Below are 19,990 nucleotides of genomic sequence, written 5' to 3'. Positions count from 1 at the left end.
TTCCATTGATCTATATGTCTGTTCTTGGCAGTTTTGAGAACAGTGGCTTTGTAATACAGCTTGATATCTGGTATTGAGATCCCACCTACTTTGTTCTTTCTCAGGATCGCTGCAGCTATTCGGGGTCGTTTTTTATTCCAGATGAATTTTTGGAGAGTTCGTTCTAGGTCTGTGAAATATGCCATTGGTATTTTAATGGGAAGTGCGTTGAATTTATAGATTGCTTTGGGCAGTATGGACATTTTAATGATGTTGATTCTACCAATCCACGAACATGGTATGTTCTTCCATCTGTTTATGTCTTCCTCTATCTCTTTTTTCAACGTCCTGTAGTTTTCTGAGTAGAGGTCTTTTACCTCTTTAGTTAAGTTTATTCCTAGGTAGCTTAATTTTTTTGGTGCGATGGTAAATGGGATTGCTTTTTTAGTCTCTCTTTCTGCAAGTTCACTAAGGGTGTATAGAAATGCCATAGATTTCTTGGCGTTAATTTTGTATCCTGCTACATTGCCGAATTCTTTTATTAAGTCTAATAGTTTTTTGATGGAGTCTTTAGGGTTTTTTAAGTATAATATCATGTCATCTGCAAATAAGGACAGTTTTACTTCTTCTTTTCCAATTTAGATGCCTTTTATTTCTTCTTCTTGTCTAATTGCAATGGCTATTACTTCCAGTACTATGTCGAACAGGAGTGGTGAGAGTGGGCATCCCTGTCTTGTTCCTGTTCTTAGGGGAAATGGTGTTAGTTGTTGTCCATTAAGTATGATGTTGGCTGTGGGTTTGTCATATAAGGCTTTTATTATGTTGAGGTATGATCCTTCAATTCCCACCTTGCTGAGAGTTTTTATCAAAACTGGGTGTTGGATTTTTGTCAAACGCTTTTTCTGCATCAATTGATATGACTATGTGGTTTTTTTCTTTCAATTTGTTTATGTGATATATCACGTTTATTGATTTGCGGATATTGTACCATCCTTGCATCCCTGGGATAAATCCTACTTGGTCATGGTATATGATCTTTCTGATTTACTGCTGGATCCGATTTGCTAAGATTTTGTTGAGGATTTTGGCATCTATGTTCATGACGGATATTGGCCTGTAATTCTCTTTCATTGTGTTGTCTTTACCTGGTTTTGGTATTAGGGTGATGCTGGCTTCTTAGAATGAGCTTGGAAGTGTTCCTTCCTCTTGGATTTTTTGTAGTAGTCTGAGGAGGATAGGTTTTAGTTCTTCCTTGAATGTTTGGTAAAACTCCCCTGTGAAGCTGTCTGGCCCTGGGCTTTTGTTTGCCGGAAGGTTTTTGATGACTGCTTCAATTTCTTCCATAGTTATTGGCATGTTGAGATTTTTAGATTCTTCCTGATTGAGTTTTGGAATGTTGTATTTTTCTAGGAAATGTCCATTTCCTCCAGGTTGTCTAGTTTGTTGGAGTAGAGTTTTCCATAGTATTTTTTAATAATCATTTGTATTTCTGTGGGATCTGTTGTTATTTCGCCTCTATCATTTCTGATTTTGTTTATTTGGGTCCACTCTCTTTGCTTCTTGGTGAGCCTGGCTAGAGGTTTGTCAATCTTGTTTATCCTTTCAAAGAACCAGCTCTTGGTTTCATTGATTTTCTGTATTGTTTTTTTGGTCTCTATGTCATTTATTTCTGCTCTAATCTTTATTATCTCCTTCCTTCTGCTCACTCTGGGCTTTTCTTGTTGCTCTCTTTCTAATTCTTTGAGCTGTAGATTTAGATGATTTACTACCATTTTTTCTTGTTTGTTGAGATAGGCCTGTAGAGCTATAAACTTCCCTCTCAGGACTGCTTTCATTGTGTCCCAAAGGTTTTGGATTGTTGTGTTTTCATTGTCATTAGTTTCCAGGATATTTTTAATTTCTTCTTTGATCTCATTGGTAACCCAATCAATATTTAATAACATGCTATTCAGCTTCCAAGTGTTTGAGTATTTTGAGTTGTTTTTATTGTAGTTTATTTCTAATATTATGCCCTGTGGTCTGAGAAGATGCTTGGTATGATTTCAATCTTCTTGAATTTGGGGAGACTTTGTTTGTGACCCAATATGTGGTCTACTTTTGAAGATGTCCCATGAGCACCTGAGAAGAACGTATATTTTGTGGCTTTGGGGTGAAGTGTTCTGAAGTTGTCGATTAAGTCCATCTGATCTAGTGAGTCATTTAGGATTGCTGTTTCTTTGCTGAGTTTTTGTCTGGCGGATTTATCCAGTGATGTCAGTGGTGTATTAAAGTCCCCTACTACGATTGTATTGTTATCGATCTCTCCCCTGATATCTTCCAGGAGTTTTCTTATGTATGTGGGTGCTCCTGCATTGAGTGCATATATGTTTATCAGGGTTATATCCTCTTGTTGTATTGATCCCTTTAGTATTATGAAGTGGCCTTCCTTATCTCTTGTTATGGCCTTCACTTTGAGGTGTATTTTGTCCGATATAAGTATTACTACCCCAGCTTTCTTTTCCTTTCCATTTGTCTGAAAGATATTTTTCCATCCTTTCACTTTCAGTCTGTGCGAGTCCCTTCTAATGAGGTGGGTCTCTTGTAGACAGCAAATATATGGGTCATGTTTTTTTTTGTTTTTTTTTTAAGAGATGGAAATTCTTTTTTTTTTTTTTACTATATTTTATTGATTTTTCACAGAGAGGAAGGGAGAGAGATAGAGAGAGTTAGAAACATCGATGAGAGAGAAACATCGATCAGCTGCCTCCTGCACATCCCCCACTGGGGATGTGCCCGCAACCCAGGTACATGCCCTTGACCAGAATCGAACCCGGGACCTCTCAGTCCGCAGGCTGACGCTCTATCCACTGAGCCAAACCGGTTTCGGCGGGTCATGTTTTTTTTATCCATTCAGCCACTCGATGTCTTTTGATTGGACCATTTAGTCCATTTACGTTTAAAGTTATTATTGAAAGGTACTTGTTTGTAGCCATTTCTATTTTTTTTGTTGGCTGTTTTCTTTCTGGGCTTTTTAGTTCTTCTTTTTACACCAGTCCCTTTAGCATTTCTTGCATTGCTGGCTTGGTGGTGATAAACTCCCTTAGCCTTTTTTTGTCTGTGAAGCTTCTTATTTCCCCTTCAATTTTGAATGATAGCCTTGCTGGATAGAGTATTCTTGGATTCAGTCCTTTGCTTTGCATCACTTTGTAAATTTCTGTCCATTCTTTTCTGGCCTGATGTGTTTCTGTTGAGAAATCATTTGATAATCTGATGGGGGATCCTTTGTAGGTAACTCTCTGTTTCTCTCTTGCAGCCTTTAAGATTCTGTCTTGTCTTGTACATTTGCCATCGTTATTATGATGTGTCTTGGTGTGGGACTTTTGGGGTTCATCTTGCCTGGGACTCTCTGTACTTGTGTAACTTTTTTCTTCCCCATATCTGGGAAGTTTTCTGACATTATTTCTTCAAATAGATTTTCTAATCCTTGCTGCTCTTCTTGTCCTTCTTGCAGCCCTATTATGCGTATGTTACTTTGTTTCATGTTGTCCCGAAGCTCCCTTAGGCTCTCCTCCTGCTTTTTAATTTTTTTCTCCAGTTGCTGTTCAGATTGAGCTTGTTTCTCTACCTTATCTTCTAACTCACTAATTCGGTCCTCTGCTTCTTCTAGTCTGCTGTTGAAACTTTCCATGGTGTTTTTGATTGTAGCTATATCACTTTTCATTTCTTCCTGATTCTTGCATAGGTTGTTGATTTTCTTATCCATCCGGTGAATGAATTGTACAACCATTATTCTGAATTCTTTTTCTCTCATGTTGCATGCTTCAACTTCATTAATTTCCTTTCTTGGCAACTCCTCATTTTCTTTCCTCTGGGTGTTGTGTCGTCTCTTCATTCTGATTATCTCCCGATGGTTCAAATGTTGAGTTGCGTGGGCCTGGGCCGTGTGCAGTGGGAGCCTCCCACCACCCTAGTGTCACTGAAGAGCTCTGACACTAAGATGTGTGGTTGTTGTGGGTTGGTGGGAACCAGGCTCGCTCCAAGTCAGTGTAGTCAGCGCTCAATGTGGTCTCGTATGCGCCCTTAGAATCAGGGACCCTGCCTGCACCGTGCTGAAACAGAGAACCCCCTGGAGCGTGTTGAAAACCAGAGCCCCCTAGCGTGCGCCAGGAGTCAGAGTTCCCCAAGAATCCAGTATCAGAGTCTCTGTTGCTTCGCGCGACCTCGCCTTGAGAATCAGGGTCCCTGTGTGCCCTTGCACCAGGAATTGGAGTCACTGGCTCTTAGTATGAATGCACAGGGAATCAGGATCTCAGGCGCAGGTGATAAGAAACACAGTCAAGTCACTGGTGCTTGGTGCTGCCTCCTGCCCAGAGAATCGGGGTCCCTGGGCCTGTAATACGCGGGACAAATTCCCGGTGTTCGCGATTGCTCCCAGCCCAGGGCTCAGAAACCGGCAGTGCGCGTAGGATCAGTTCCCGGGGTTCGCGCGCGTTTGCTCCCAGCCCAGGGCTTCGAAGCCGGCAGTGCGCCTAGGATCAGTTCCCGGGGTTCGCGCCTTTGCTCCCAGCCCTGGGCTCCGAAGCCGGCCCTACGCGGGATCAGTTCCAAGGTGCTCGCGCACTTCCCAGCCAAAGTTCCTGCAGCGCTGAGGCCCCGGCAAGGGGTGGGTCTATCAGTTAGTTACTCTGGCGCTGCCTGCAAGCCTGCAGGAAGGAGGGATGGGCTCTGTTACTCACGGATCTGCCGCGGGGATTTCTGAACTTTTGGTGTCCGCAGGTCTGTAGCTGTGGTCACAGGTCTCTGTCCCCAGTGGCTGCAGGGTCCTGGTATGCGTCTGAGATCAGACTGGGTGGTGCTGAGGCCAGGATCCTAGTCTCAAGCAGCTCTGTTTCCCAAGATGGCGTGGTCGCTGTGCCTGTGCTGGCCGCCCAGGAGTGTCCGCGCAGGGAGCGGGACTCCACCACCTGTCAAAGGCTATAATGCCTTGGAAGGGCAAGACCAAATCATTTCTCGGGCCTTATCTAAAATACGGTTTTATTGATTTCAGAGAGATAGAAACATCAATGATGAGAGAGAATCATTGATCGGCTGCCTCCTGCACGCCCCCCTCCTGGGGATTGAGCCTGCAACCCTGGCATGTGCCCTGTCCAGGAATCAAACTGTGACCTAGTCCATGGGGTGACGCTCAACCACTGTATCACTCCAGCCAGGCAATTTTAATACTTTTAGAAAAACAAGACAAAAATCACCCAAGTACCCTTTTATTTTTCCTTCCCTGAATCCTTCACTCCCTATTGGTCAACTCAGTTTTTTCTTCCCTTTCCTTTATTACCCTGAACTGCATGCCCGTCGTCATACACAAACAGACACACACACACCACCACTCAGTTCCGGACTGAATGGTTATTCTCCCCTGTCAGGTAAGTGTAAAGAGCCAATAATTATTATTATGAAAGGATTTATAAGAGTAGAGCTGCCCCAGTTGTAAAATTGTATTTTTGTATTGCCCATTTCACACTCACGCATGTTATGCCTACACCACCCTTTACAATGAGTTGTTTTGTTTTCAGGGCCCTGGAATGGCAAGGAAGTTCTCAGCACCTGGTCAGCTGTGCATCTCCATGACCTCAAACCTGGGTGGCCCTGCCCCCATCTCTGCAGCATCAGCTACCTCTCTAGGTCACTTCACCAAGTCTATGTGCCCCCCACAGCAGTACAGTTTTCCAGCTCCTCCCTTTGGCACTCAATGGAGTGGGACGGGTGGCCCTGCACCACAGCCACTTGGGCAGTTCCAGCCTGTGGGGACTGCCTCCTTACAGAATTTCAACATCAGCAATTTGCAGAAATCCATCAGCAACCCCCCAGGTTCCAACCTGCGGACCACTTAGACCTAGAGACATTAACTGAGTAGATTTGGGGACAGGAAAGAGTGCTGAGTGATTGGGGGTGGAGGGGTTAGTAGCCTATATACTAACTACTAGTGCTGCATTTAACTGATTATTTCTTGCCAGAAAGGAATGTTTTTAATACTGCTTAGAGCCCTCAAAATGGAGAGTCTTCCTCCCCTTCACCATTAATTGGAGTGGGACAAGAAGGAAAGAGCAGCTTTCTTGTGGTGGGGTAGCTTCAACTTGTGCTTTCCTGTTTACCTGTACCCAACAGTGAGGGCTAGGAAAGAGAAGGGCTTTTATCAGGAAGCTATTAGAGTGCTCAAGGGAAAACCAAACCCCACCTGTATTTTTAAGTGGGTGTAGCTCTTAATTTTGGTACCTACCCCAAGTCCCTCATTCCTTCAAGAATCTAAGCCACAAGACAAAAGTATTGGGTTCTTTCTTACCCTGTTCCTCCACCCACCCCTACTCTTCTCCCCCCTCCCCACCCCCCGCCACCCCTTTCTCTCTCTCTCTCTCTCTTTAGAACCCAGTGAAAAACACCAGAAGATTGAAGTTTCAACCCTTATGATAGGTCATTAGTGCTTTAAGCAGATGATATTAGCAGCTTTGACTGCAGCATTAGTAATTAGGAAAAAAACGTTCCCTGCGGACATGTAACTTTGCCATCAGTTTTGATGTGGAAACACTGTGATATATAAATGTTGTTGGACAACAGTAGTTTTAAGATGAAAATATGAAAGGTTTAAAAGGTTGAAAAAAAAAAGCTAGCTCTGTCCTTTACTTATTGAGACACTTTAACATTTTCCTTTGTATTTCCATTGTATTAGATAAATAAATGTGAATGTAAAATTGTATAAATTACTTACTTGAATACTTCTGTTCTCCCAGTATTGCTTGCTGGATATTTTAGTGCCTTGGACTTCTATTGCTTTTGCCATTAGCATCAACTTCTCATCAGACCCCAGATCAGCAAAGGGCATGTGGGAGGAAATCTAAGGCCCAGGTGACCCCAGCAATGGGTTATGCCAAAGGGAAATTGAGAGTGTTCTTAAGTCATTTAACAATTTTGTCTAGAGCAGGTGTGAGATGAGCAGGTTGAGAAATTAAGTTGACATCAGTGCTTGAAAGCAGAAAGTTCTGTTTCAGGAATAGTGAGGAGGGGTGCTATAATAAAATTGGGCAATTTAAAAGATTAAAGGAGGCGTGGGACAAGTGAAAGAAAAAGACTAAGGTATGGGAGAACAAACTTGTTTGAAGTAATGTGATGCCTGGCCATAGCCTTACTCATTGAGCTGGGCTTGAACAGACCTAGAAGAAATGGCTGAACATGGGAAGCGAGAGGGGGTTAGTTTTGAAGTTGGAAAACGTGATAGTGAAAAGTGTCACAGATGGAGAAAGTTGCTCTAAAAAAACTGTTTGGATTGCTTTCCTCTTGTTGCAAATGTACCAGGCATTTCTCAGCTTGGGGTATTGTATTTTTGTGGAAAGTGGAACCACATCTGAAGTAAGCATTATAGGAAAGAATCATATTCTTCCTGTTCTTCTCCTATGTCCAAATGGTTGCAGGATCATAATCTGTTGTGCCACCTTTATTTCTGCAATTGCAACTGATATTCTCACATTTCATTTTAACAAATATGCTCCTTAATAACTGCAACCAACCAGTATTATTTAGTGCTATGCCTAGTTATAATGGGCAGTTCTATTATTTTCAGAGCTTTCAGGAAATACTCTCCTAATTGGCTAACTGGGGTTCTCTATTAATCTCTGAAGATGGGGAAAAAGTTAGGACTCTTAATTTTTTGGGTGCTTCTTGTCTTGACTCTTGAGTTGGGAAATTGACATATTTCCAACCTCTTACCCACCTCAACGGCACATCCCAGGAATCACCACAATAGGAAGAGCCTGTTTGGCTCTCCTATCCGGTTGTCCCTCCGTGGGCCCTGTTTCTTTACATTAGCCTAGGCCCCAGTGATGCAAATGAAAGCTGAAGGTTTTAGAAAGGTAGAAATGAAAAGGGCAGAGGTTCCAAGCTCTCCTTCAAAATTGTTTACTTATTCTCTGCTTATAATTCTTGGGGAGATGGTAAGAGTAAGGAATAGAACAAAGAAGGTGGCCAAATTAACAAGCAATGGACTTCCTGAGACAAATGAAACAATACGTTTTACTAGAGAAACAAGCAAGCCAAATGCAGCACATTGTTTGTTATTTTGGTTCAATAATTTTGGGATCTCTTCATTCACAAAAAGAAAGAACTGGTTTTATTTACTGTTGATTTTTTTTTTCCTTCCTGTGGATAAAATAACTGAAACCTAGAGGAATGAACTAGCTACTGAAATGTTTAAATTATTTTTGTGTTAATAGTACACTTTGAGTATCTTTTTCCACATTAAAAAATCTTTCTGAATTATAAATGTTTTCCTTACATTATTTAACAATGTATACTGTTTAAAAAAAACGAATAAACAATTCAAACCTTGGGTTTCTCCGCAGCCGTTAATTGTACATTTTGCACTAACTCTGGGTGTTGCGCTTCTTGTAAGATTGCGCTTTGTGCTTCAGTTTGTAACCTTTGTAGACTTATTTAATGAAACCATTCAAATAAACCAAACTTGCTTTTGATGAGTTGTGGGGTTTCATTCCCAACCAATTCATTTTTTATGATTTCATCAGCTGTTCTGTGTGCAATTTATAACTGGATTCCTAACTTTAGTAGCAGGTCTGACCTGAACTATGGTTATGCTGCAGACAAAGATGATATTCTGAAGATGATAAGAATATCAAAATCAAAAAATGGCTATATAACTAAATCTGCACAATAGGTGAGATAAAAGAGAAATCAGCCCTAGCCAGTTTTGCTCAGTGGATAGAGTATTGGCCTGTGAACTGAAGGGTCCCGGGTTTGATTCCGCTCAAAGGCACATACCTCGGTTGCAGGCTTTTTTTCTGGCCTGGGCCCTGGTCAGGGCTCGTGCAGGAGGCAACCAATTGATGTGTTTCTCTCACATCAATATTTCTCTTCTTTCCTTCTCTCTTCCACTCTCGTTAAAAATCAATGGAAAATTATCCTCAGGTAAGGATTAAAAAAAAGAAATTAGGGTAAGCCACTGCCTCTTCATCTTCCCAAGAAATAGAAATGGATTACTGCCTTCTGTTCTTTAAGAGTTCCTTGCCTCAGGTTCCCAGCTTCCCACAAATGCATGTTATTCAAAAAAATAAAAGCCACTGCTTCAAGATTAGATTAAAAGGTACAGCCCAAAAATGCACCTTAAAAAGTAGACTTGCAAACTCATTATTTGAGGGAAAGAATTATTAAACATCTACAAAGCATGATGGAAAAACAATTTATTGTTAAGATGGGTTTATCACACATCTGAATGGGGAACTATATACAGCAACTTACATTTTCTATTTTGTTACCAAATAATGGGTTTATTTTGTGTTCTTAAAATTCCTTTTCTTTGGCTTTACATCATTGGCCCCCTAATTAAATGAGAGATTAACATGGATGAAGATCAGCCTGGACTCTGATGCACAGGAGTCAAACACCACTCCACACTTTGTTCCAAGCCCTTGTGTGGGCAACATTGGAACTTGGTGCCCTAACGTGAAAGGCAGAGACACCCAGTAATGTAGATCGCTGTTAAAAGTTGGTGCTTGGTAGTATGGCTTATGTTACTTTCAGCCACTGGTGATGCCTAAAAGTTCTGTATTTATTAATATAATAGTTAAGAATAAATAATGAGCATCAAGAGCCCAAGAAAAGGTATTTAATCTACCCAAAGCCTACTCAATGTGCAACAAGCTTTTCTTTTTCTTTTTTTCTTTTTTTCAGGTTTTAAAACTTTTTATTTGCATATTTAAAAAATTGTGCATTCCAATAATTAAAATCATTTGAACAAAAAAAATGGCACTCTGATTAAACTGCATTTTACAGCCCACAGGACCCCTTGGACCAGCTTGGTTTTAACTCTAGATTTCACCTTGTCCCACCCAGCTCGTTCCTTCACCAAAATGCAAGTTGTCCCCCTTCCCCACCAGCCAGCCAGACAGATGGGAGCGGCAGGTGCGGCCTTCGTCGTCAGTAGTTCTGATGTGGAAAGGGGCAGCACAGTCACTTAAACTGATCCCACCTCTTTGCATCTTACAAAGTTAAACAGCTAAAAGAAGTAAAATAAGAAGGCAATGCTTGTGGAATGTACAGTGTATATTGGCGGCGTGTGCCTCATTACGATTCGCCTGCTTGCTTCTCCTGTTCAATCGTTTCTTTTGAAGGGAGTAGATTTTTCTCTTGTGTTTCTGTCTTCTTCAATTTCGACTTATCGAATTTCTCAATCTCAGCCATATCGGGTTTGTCAGACATGGTTGCAGAGGACGCCGAGCAAGGTGCATGAACGGGAGAAGTCCAATCTCGGGGACCGCGGCCGAGGCGCAACAAGCTTTTTTAAAGTACTTGTTTTCCAGCTGCTCAGCTTTATCTGCAGTAGGCTCCAGTAGTCAAATCCTCTGGAAAAGTTCAGAAGGAAGCCAAGTAAATCCTTGGAAATAAAGCTCATTCCCTAGGAATATAATGAACAATTTCATGGCCAAAAAGCAGTTTTCTAAAGTCCCTCTGTGAGAGTCTGGTGAGGTGACCTGAGCCTCTGTTAAGATGGATCCAATTTCCTTTTCTTCAACTCCTGGTTCTTCCTGTAGGAATCACAGTTTCCTATGCAAGAGAAAGCTGTTAAATATAGCTGCCATGATTTTAAAATGAACTCACAGCTAGTAATTTCTGAATTAGTTAATGATCCTAATAAACTTAAAAACCTAAGAATGAAAACTGTTATGAAGACATCCCTCTGTTAACTCTAGACCAGATTGTAAGTAATCATGACGGGCCCACTTTTCATAGGAAAAGCTCCTAATGCAGTCATGCCTAAGCTTCCCACTAGGATTGCAAAGCACAAGTTCTGGCTCTCAAACCAATTATCTTCTATTTTCTGCTATTCCACCTTTAACATTCATAGAACTAAACCCAGGCTCTCCAATATCTGTTCCTAAAACACTTTGCTACCTATTATGTGTTGGTTAACGGGAGTTTGGAGGTGCGATTTTGCTTGTGGATTCTGGTGGCAAAGGCTTTGTGGGGTCCTGCTCCGGGTCACCATCTGGTTCTTCAGGACTGGTGTGGCAGCAGTCTGGTGTGACTCTGGTATAGACAAGGTCTTGACAGCACCGTCCCCTGCATCAGGAACCATATCCCATATTTCAAAACTGTCTGCAAAGACAGATCACAGGAAAATGTAGTACCAACAAAGAAGGGAGTGTTCTCACATAAAGTACTGGAAAATCAGGTCATAAGAAATCACATATCATGAGTGCCCAATGATAGTTTATAGATTCTCTCTCCCCAACTCCTAAAAGTACATTGAAACTTCTGTTAGGACAGACAGTGAGGGAGCTAAATCTGTGCTACCGTCAGAACTGCTATCCATCCACTCTGGGTCCTCTTTCTCCTAAAACTTCATGGGGCTATAAAGCAGAAGGGATTTTTATATCTCTCTCTTTTTTTTTTTTTTAAATCCTCACCTGAGGATATTTTCCCCATTGATTTCCAGAGAGAGTGGAAAGGAGAGAGAGAGAAACATCTATGTGAGAGAGGTACATTGATTGGTTGCCTCCCATATGTGCCTCTACCAGAGCTGGGGAACCTGCAACTGTGGTATGTGCCATTGACCAGGAAGCAAACCCACGACCTTTCAGTCAGAGGACCGATGCTCCAACCACTAAGCCAAACCGGCCAGGGCTTTTATGCCTTTTTTAAAATGCATTTCTAACTACCCAAGGTATCCAGTACAGTAACTTACAAGCAATTCGTAGGTATTTCCTGATTAATACTTAGCATCCCTTTAGCATATACTGACCTGCAGGAAAGTCTTTCTCGGTGATTGGTTCTGCACCATCAGCTTTGGGAGTGCTGTGTTTCAAAGGCGGCACCGGTGGCTCTGCTACACAGGAGAGACCGCAGAACTCAACTGTGAGGGAGCAGCCTCAGAAGTGCAAAGCAGCCTAAAGTTACACTGGTTCATAGGACAGCCAATAGCAGAATTCAACACCCTGAGTCGCAGTCCCCCTGTAGATCTATATGAGGTTCAAAACAGCCTTTCCCCTAAAGGGGAGGGAGAAACAGTTTATTTCTCCTTTAGGGACATAAATAGAAGGGTTATTAGAAGACATCTGGCCTAGTTTTTACTTTTTAAAGCTATAACTTTGTTCCAAGAAATTCTTAAGTAGAGATTCAATATAGAGAAACCAATATAATCAATGACTCTGAATAGGGGTGGGAGAAAGGCCTGGAGGACTCTCCTCCACCCCTCGCCCTCAGGGACTCTACAATGGTTTGGAAGCTAAAGATCTAGACTAATTCTTATTAAGAACATCCAAGCACCGTAAGTTGATGTTTTTTTTTCCCTCTACATTAATTTCAGCCTCAGTGCTGAGGGGAATATTAATGAAAGCAAGTCCTCTATAAACTTCATAATTCTTAGGGAGAAGCTAAGCAAAAATCCCATTGATCTGGGATTAGCCCTTCTGTTTCTACTCTCTGGGAAAGACTCCAAAAATAACTTCTATATACAATTCCCACTGAATCTGAACTCTGAAATAAACAAGGTCACAGATACATAATTACCAGAAGCCCCCTTTACCTTCAAATGCAAATCTTCCTTATATTCAAAGTCAGCTCAGAAAGGCTTTGTAATGCAGAGGCAGTCAAAGTAACGAGCAAAAGACCCTCTGTACTGAGAAACTTCTAGTTCCGGATGTTGTCAAGGCCCATTCCCCATCTCCCACCCACCCCCGAAAGATTAGTGTCTTTAGAAATGGGGAAAATACACAGGATTTCACTCTTAATTTTTTTGTCTCATCTATCCTGTGTGTAACTGGAGCTCTGATTTGGACCTAACCATACTGTGCTGGCAGAGGATCAGAGTCCTCAGACCACAAGCCTTCCCTGGGGTACTGAGGACACCTCCCTGGGGCCTCTGCTCCCAGCCTTCTCACAAACCTGGATTCTTCTTTTCAATGGATGGAGCAGATAGCTGAACTCGCTGCTGTTTCTCCATTTGCTCCCGGAACTGCTGCTGCAGCTGTTTTTGCCGGAGCTTCCGCTGCAAAGTGGCATCACTCTCCGCAGCAGAGGACGCCAGGCTTCTGCATAGGGAGCAACAAGGTGGGAGTGAGTTCCTGAGTTACCTGAACAAACAATATACAGTTCTGAGGGGCAAACAAACCAACTTGCTGGCTTTGAAGGTAAAAATGGAGATAACTTAGTCTGCATGAGAAGGCAGAAGAGAAAGGTAGGAACTTAGGTCCTGTACCTGGATCTGCTGTCCTTATCCCCCTGCATCATGATGTGGGGATCATTTGAGTGGCTTGGTCTGCAAGGAGAGGTTGCCTCCTGTGGTTTTGTGGGTCCCAGAGCCATGTTCTGTCGGCAGCTGCTGTATCTCGCTTGTTCCACAAATGGTTCAAAATCTTGTCTCTTTGCTTTAGTTAAATCCACTTCTAGAGGCAACTAATGAAGGAAGAAAAAGGGTGGATAACTTCCTCCAACTGCTCTTTCCCTTCCTTTCTTTCCCTGCCTTAAAGATCTAGATTCCTAGAAAACAGCATGACAATCCTCTATCCATCATGACTTCTAGGTCCTGAGAAACTCAGACAAAAGATCTAACACTTCAAGTAATATTTTTAATTACATGAGGAGTAAACAATTTCATTTCCTACTTTATACTGGTCAGTATTAATGATCTTGATAAAAAGGAATCTTATTTTAGGTTTGATTTAGGGCAAATGGTCTGTAAAATCTAATTTGAATCTTTCCTTGGCAACTGAATCTGTCTGGTGCTGTCTACATTTTATCTCTCCCCCCCATTTTTTTTTTAATGGAAAAGATCACACAGTCTTTGTGGAAGCCTATACCTTCTCTGCCCTCTCTGCCAGAACTACCCCCTGCAAACACAATATTCATCCCGGAAAAAGCCTTGGGTATGTCATGGCACCATTATGTGTCCTTCAAATAACAGGAAGAAAAAGCTTGAAAAACCAAAACTAGGGAATCGCCCAGTTGGGGTTTCTAGATCTGACCAAATGAGAGAAACAACTGTGTATTTCATAGCACAGGGCAAACTGTTTTACTTCCTAGACATGAGCACGACAGAAACTCAGACCGTTCACTTTGGAAGAACTTCTCTCCCAATTCATAATGTGGATACTGAGACAATCATTGAAAATGAGGGATTGAGTTGATAAAGATAACCTGAAAATGAAAATTACACTGAAATTTCTTTTCCACGTGAGAAAGTAAATGAGTAGGTTAAAAAGAAATGACCTTATGCTACAACATGGGTTGAAGACATTATGCTAAGTAAAATAGCCAGTCACAAAAGGACAAGTACATATGACTCAATTTACATGGCACATAGAATAGTTAAAACCAGATAGACAAGAAAAATGGCAGCTGAATAGACAGAAGTGTCACAGACCTCCTCCTGCAGCCAAGCCAGAAAAGCAACTAAATCAGAAAACATCCACCCGGAGTTAACAAATTAGACACAGTTGAGGAGACCATTTTCAACAAGGAAGGGCAGAAGACACCTAGAGAATGCAAATTTCCAGCCATAATCCAAGTGGAACCACTCACATACCCCAGCAGTGAGTGGCGCAGTGCCTCCTGGCAGGCTCCCAGAACTCTGCAGTGTGCACTCACCAGAGTGACCTCCGGCACCAGGCCTCCTCACCAGCCCACTGGGACCCAGTATCCCAGGATCTGGCTCCAAGACCCTGCAGTGAGTACAAGCCAGGGAGAACCCTGGACCCCACCCCTACGCTGGGCCCCAGAACCATGCTGCCAGTCTGATCTAGAGCCATCCAGTGCCCACTCCACGCCAAGCCCCAGGACCTGCTGCCAGGTCAACCTGGAGGAACCCAGTGCGTTCCCCACTCCGGGCCACAGGAGAGCTATGACTGTGCAACCCAAAGCAACCCGTGCCTGCTCCACCCTGGGGCTACCCAGAGCAACACAGCACACACCTCACTCTGGGTCACAGGAAAGCAAGAACAGTGCGACCCAGAACAACCAAGCACGCACCTCACTCAGGGCCACAGGAGAGCTCTGACCGTGCAACTCAAAGCAACCTGTGCCCGCTCCACCCCGGCCCCCGGGACAGTCCTGCTGGAGCTACCTGGAGCAACCCAGCACATGCCTCACTCCGGGCCACAGGAAAGCGAGGACTGTATGACCCAGAGCAAACCACCCACACTACACACTGGGGAGGGGCTAACTAGAGCACCCCAGTGCATGCCTCACTCTGGGCCACAGGAAAGTGAGGAATGTGTGACCCAAAGTAACCCAGCACATGCCCCACTCCGAGCCACAGGAGAGCACTGCTGGAGAAAACCAGAGCAATCCAGTGTGCCCAGCCAGGGGCCACAGGACTGTGCAGCAAGTGCGCTGACAGAGATATCTAGGGTGCCACCCTGCCACGGGTGCCGGGGCTGCAAAGTGAATTGCATGTCAGAGAGCGCTGGGTCCTTACCGGGAGGTGCACACCAAAGGAACTGTGCACGCGCTCCCGCCAACCTGAGCATCTGAAGTGGATAACTGAGGGACCAGATCCATGGGAGAAAGGGATGCAACTCAGAGCACAGACAATAAAGGGGTGTGACTCAAGGCAGATCCAGCCTCTGGGCTGACAATTTCCAGACCATTGGCTTGATATAGTCTTCAATCTCTCAAACCCCAAGCAGGGTGCCCAGGACCAGAAACAGACAGCAAAAATGGGGAAACAATGCCCCAAGGAAAGAAAAAGAGAAATTGTCAGAAAAGGAACTAAATCAGAGGTTCTCAACCTGTGGGTTGCAACCCCTTTGGGGGGTCGAACGACCCTTTTACAGGGGTCGCCTATGACCATTAGAAAACACATATATAATTACATATTGTTTTTGTGATTAATCACTACACTTTAATTATGTTCAATTTTTAACAATGAAAATACATCCTGCATATCAGATAGTTACATTACGATTCATAACAGTAGCAAAATTACAGTTATGAAGTAGCAACAAAAATAATTTTATGGTTGGGGGTCACCAAAACATGAGGAACTGTATTAAAGGGTAGCGGCATTAGGAAGGTTGAGAGCCACTGAACTAAATGAAATGGAGGCAAGCAATATGTCAGAGAAAGAATTCAGAGACAGGGTCATAAGGTTCCTAAACTGATTGGAAGAGAAAATCAACTTATGTAAGAATCAAGAGGAAATGGAAAATGATATAGCTGCAATAAAAAACACAATGGAAGGTTTCAACAGTAGACTAGAAGAAGTGCAGGATCGAATCAGTGAGTTAGAAGACAGGGTGGAAAACACACCCAATCTGAACAGCAATTGGAAAAAAAATTAAAAAGTAGGAGGAGTGCCTGAGGGAGCTTTGGGACAACATGAAATGAAGGAGATGAAGTTGAGCAAGGAATAGAAAAACCTATTTGAAGAAATAATGACAGAGAACTCCACTGACTTGGGGGGGGAAAAATTCACACAAGCAGAGTCCCAAACAAGATGAACCCAAAAAGGCCAACACCAAGACATGTAATTACAATAGCAAACATTAATGACAAAGAAAGAATCTTAAGGGCTGTAAGAGAGAGACAGAAAGTTACCTACAAGGGATCTCCCATTAGACTATCAAATGATTTCTCATCAGAAACACATCAGGCCAGAAAGGAATAAAAAAGAGTATACAAAGTGATGCAAAGCAAGGGACTGAATCTAAGAATACTCTATCCAGCAAGGCTATCAATCAAACTTGAAGGTGAAATCAGGAGCTTCGTAGACAAAAAAGGCTGAAGGAGTTTATTATCACCAAGCCAGCAATGCAAGAAATGTTAAAGGGACTTTTGTAAAAAGAAGAAATAGAAAAGGAAGAAGGAACACAGGCATAAAGAATAAAAATGGCAATAAACCTATCCTATTAATGAAAGCCTATGTGGTTGAGACATCCGCACACCATGATGCCCTCAAACTAACAAGCAATCACCAGGAGGTTGCGTGTGCACCAGCGTGCACGTGTGGGTGAGAGCTTGACACTGCGTGCACAGTGCGGAGGTGGGTCCCATGGCTCCACGTGGTGAGGTCGGGGGTCCCGCGGCTCCATGCGGTATGGAGGTGGGTCCCACAGCTCCGGCCTACCTCTTTGGGGCAGTCCGTGAAGGAGCTCTGGATGGGTGGGCGGAGCCTACCTCTTTGGGGTGATCGATTGCAGGACTCCCGCACTGTGAGAGGGCACAGGCCAGGCTGGGGAGCCTCTCCTCCCCCATGCATGAATTTCATGCACCGGGCATCTAGTCAATAATAATTTTAAACATAAATGGATTAAAAGCTCCAATCAAAAGACATAGGGTGGCTGAATGGATAAGAAAACATGATCCATATATATATACTGTCTACAAGAAACCCACCTCAGAACAAAAGACACACAAACTGAAAGTAAAGAATGGGAAAAAAATTTTCAGGCAAATAAAAATGAAAAAAAAAAGCTTCGGTAGCAATATTTATATATGACAAAATAGACCCCAAAGTGAAGGGCATAACAAGAGATAAGGCCACTTCATAAAACTAAAGGGATCAATACAACAAGAGGATATAACTCTGGTAAACATATATGCACCCTATACATGAGCACCCAAATACATAAAAACACTTCTAGAAGACATCAAGGGAGAGACCGACAGCAATACAGTCATAGTAGGGGACTATAATATCCCATTGACATCACTGGATAAATAGTCTTGAAAAAAATCAACAAAGAAACAGCAATCCTAAATGACTCACTAAAGCAGATGGAACTAATTAACATCTTTAGGACATTTCACCTGAAAGCAATGGAATATACATTCTTCTCAAGTGCACATGGAACATTTTTAAAAATAGACCACAAATTAGGACATAGGCTAAGTCTCTTCAAATTCAAGAAGATAGAAATCATATCAAGCATCTTCTCAGATCACAATGGCATAAAATTAGAAATCAACTACAAAAACAGTAAAAAAAAAAAAAATCAAACACTTGGAGGCTAAACTGCATGCTGTTAGACAATGATTGGGTTACCAAAGAGATCAAAAGAGAAATAAAAAGCATCCTGGAAACAAATGACAGTGAAAACACACCAATGCAAAATCTATGGGGCACAGTGAAAGCAGTCCTGAGAGGGAAGTTCATAGCTTTACAGGCCTACCTCAAAAAAACAAGAAAAAATGGTAATAAATTACCTAATCCTACAATTTCAAGAATTAGAAAAAGAGGTGAATCCACGTGCCCTGTCCTGGGGGTACGTGGGTCTCTCGGGGACGCAGAATAAACCTTTTCCTTTCCTTTCTTTTCTGATTCACTGGACTCTATTTCTTGCGCCGCCTCCTGAGCCACCTAACCTAACATTTGGTGCCTTGAAACCCGGGTGGCGCGAGCACTCCCTTTGGCCGTCCCTCCACGGCTCTGGGTGCCCGCCTCTCCCTCCTCGTGGCTCTGGACTCATCAGGACCTCATCTCTTCAGCTCAGCAACTTTTCCCAGTTTGGCAGCATCAGCGGTGAGTCCCACCCCACCCCCGTGCTGGTCCCATGTGGCCGTCTGCCCGCCGGCATCTCTGTCTGTAAAACGTGGCCACATCAGAGATTGCCTCTCCGGACCCTTCCAGGAAGGCTCCTCCAGACCTGGGGGGTAGCAGGGACGCCTCTACCCCGCCCACGGTCCCTCCCTCCGTCCCTCCGTAGCGTGGGTTAAACCGCTGGGACGCCAGCCTTTAGCCCCGCTACAGGCCACGGGTATCGAGCAGGGGGAATCCAAATTCCAAACCTGACCTGAGCACACCTCTAGGGTGCCGGCTCACCGATCTGGCTAAACACGGGGCCTGTCCCGGACCTGCGTCCTTTTTCTGTAGCCCCAGTACCGTCACACCGACCTCAGTAATTTCTGCCAGCGAACTGGGAAATTTGCCCAAGTCTCTCTCTCTCAGTCTCTCTCTCAGCCTCTCTCCATCTCTCTGCGTCCCCGTCCCTCCCCCAAAGTTCCTTCCTCCATCTCTCCTCGCTCCGCCCTTCCTCCTCCCTCTGGGCTGTCCCTGCACCACGGTGTGTGCGGTGCGTGTGGGGGTGGGTTCATGTGCTGTGTGTGGGACGCGGCGACGGCACCACCGTCTCCGCATCCCCTCACCCCCTCCACCGGAGAACTCCCCCGAATTCCCCTAGCGAAAGCCGCCCACTCTCCCGCGGACCTCATGCCCCTGTCCGTCCACACTCTCCCCTCCTCCTCCCTGCCGGACTCTCCTCCAGCCACGCCTTCCGTTGACCCACTGGCCCCACCTCCCCTCTTCCCCCTGCCCCACCGCAGCTGAAAACTCAAACCGCCTTTCACAACCCCACGTCCCTGCACGCCTCCGCCGCCGCGCAGTCGGTCGCAGTCAGTCCATCCACGCACCCCCGTAGCCGCCAACGCTGTAGCCACTGCGGGACCCGGAAACTCAAGTCCCCTGCCGCCTCTGCCTGCTTTCCCAGTCGGTGCACACACGCGTCCGTAGGCTCTACCTTCCTTCTGTCCTTCCTCCTCCGTTCTGCCCCTGGGAGGTTGCAGCTTTTAAACTCAACTGACGATACCTCTCCCAAGCCCACCCAGGCCACCTCTCCCGCTCTCTCCCCTCTCCTTACAGCCTGCCTTAGTAACCCGTACCCCACGCAGTGCCCTCTGTAAGGTCTAACCGTCCGCCTTCCTCTGTGCGCTCCGCTGAAACTCCGCCACCATGACTGCCAGCACTTTAATTAACAGGTGGCCGACCAGTTCCCTTTGCAAGAGTTTGCAGCTGTGCTCTCTTCTGACCCTCTTAACAAGAAGCTTCCATCTCCCCTAGAGCCCAAATCCTAAGAACGTCAGTTCCAAAACAGCCTCTTCCATTTCTGCGCCCATTCTACCCCTGCCATAGTCCCATCCAGGAACTGAGGGCATAGTCTGAATCTATGCCCCCCACTCTCTAACCCGACCTTTAAGGTCTTTATTCGTCCTCAAACCCAGGTCCGAGATTGAGTGAAAAATGGCCTTGAAGGTTCTTAAT

General features: G+C 44.2%; 3 protein-coding genes across 16 annotated transcripts in view; 1 reads left to right on the top strand and 2 right to left on the bottom strand.

Moving 5' to 3' along the window:
- The window catches only part of WNK1 (WNK lysine deficient protein kinase 1), a 159,464-nt gene extending 150,987 nt beyond the window's left edge, over positions 1-8,477 (top strand). For all 10 annotated transcript variants that reach the window (XM_036301833.1, XM_036301832.1, XM_036301835.1 and 7 more), the window contains one exon: positions 5,529-8,477. In XM_036301833.1, the coding sequence (XP_036157726.1) occupies positions 5,529-5,846 (318 nt within the window). In that variant the 3' untranslated portion in view covers positions 5,847-8,477. The remainder of the gene's footprint in view (positions 1-5,528) is intronic.
- A 1,272-nt stretch (positions 8,478-9,749) lies between these two features.
- LOC118650943 (thymosin beta-4-like) lies at positions 9,750-10,268 on the bottom strand. Its single transcript, XM_036299568.1, has one exon. It carries the CDS (start codon positions 10,213-10,215, stop codon positions 10,081-10,083), a length of 135 nt encoding a protein of 44 aa, XP_036155461.1. The 5' UTR covers positions 10,216-10,268; the 3' UTR covers positions 9,750-10,080.
- Positions 10,269-10,421: 153 nt separating this feature from the next.
- RAD52 (RAD52 homolog, DNA repair protein) overlaps positions 10,422-19,990 on the bottom strand; it is a 52,497-nt gene continuing 42,928 nt past the window's right edge. For 4 of the 5 annotated variants that reach the window (XM_036299564.1, XM_036299567.1, XM_036299563.1 and 1 more), the window contains 5 exons: positions 13,214-13,410; positions 12,901-13,046; positions 11,759-11,842; positions 10,909-11,112; positions 10,422-10,560 (listed from right to left, as the gene is read on the bottom strand). In XM_036299564.1, the coding sequence (XP_036155457.1) occupies positions 10,499-10,560; positions 10,909-11,112; positions 11,759-11,842; positions 12,901-13,046; positions 13,214-13,410 (693 nt within the window). In that variant the 3' untranslated portion in view covers positions 10,422-10,498. The remainder of the gene's footprint in view (positions 10,561-10,908; positions 11,113-11,758; positions 11,843-12,900; positions 13,047-13,213; positions 13,411-19,990) is intronic. The other variant, XM_036299565.1, reaches the window with a different exon arrangement.

Source organism: Myotis myotis, unplaced genomic scaffold (genome assembly GCF_014108235.1).
Source record: "Myotis myotis isolate mMyoMyo1 unplaced genomic scaffold, mMyoMyo1.p scaffold_m19_p_3, whole genome shotgun sequence".
Taxonomy (NCBI): domain Eukaryota; kingdom Metazoa; phylum Chordata; class Mammalia; order Chiroptera; family Vespertilionidae; genus Myotis; species Myotis myotis.
The sequence above is the reverse complement of the archived record's forward strand: the minus strand, read 5'-3'. Positions and strand labels throughout refer to the sequence as shown.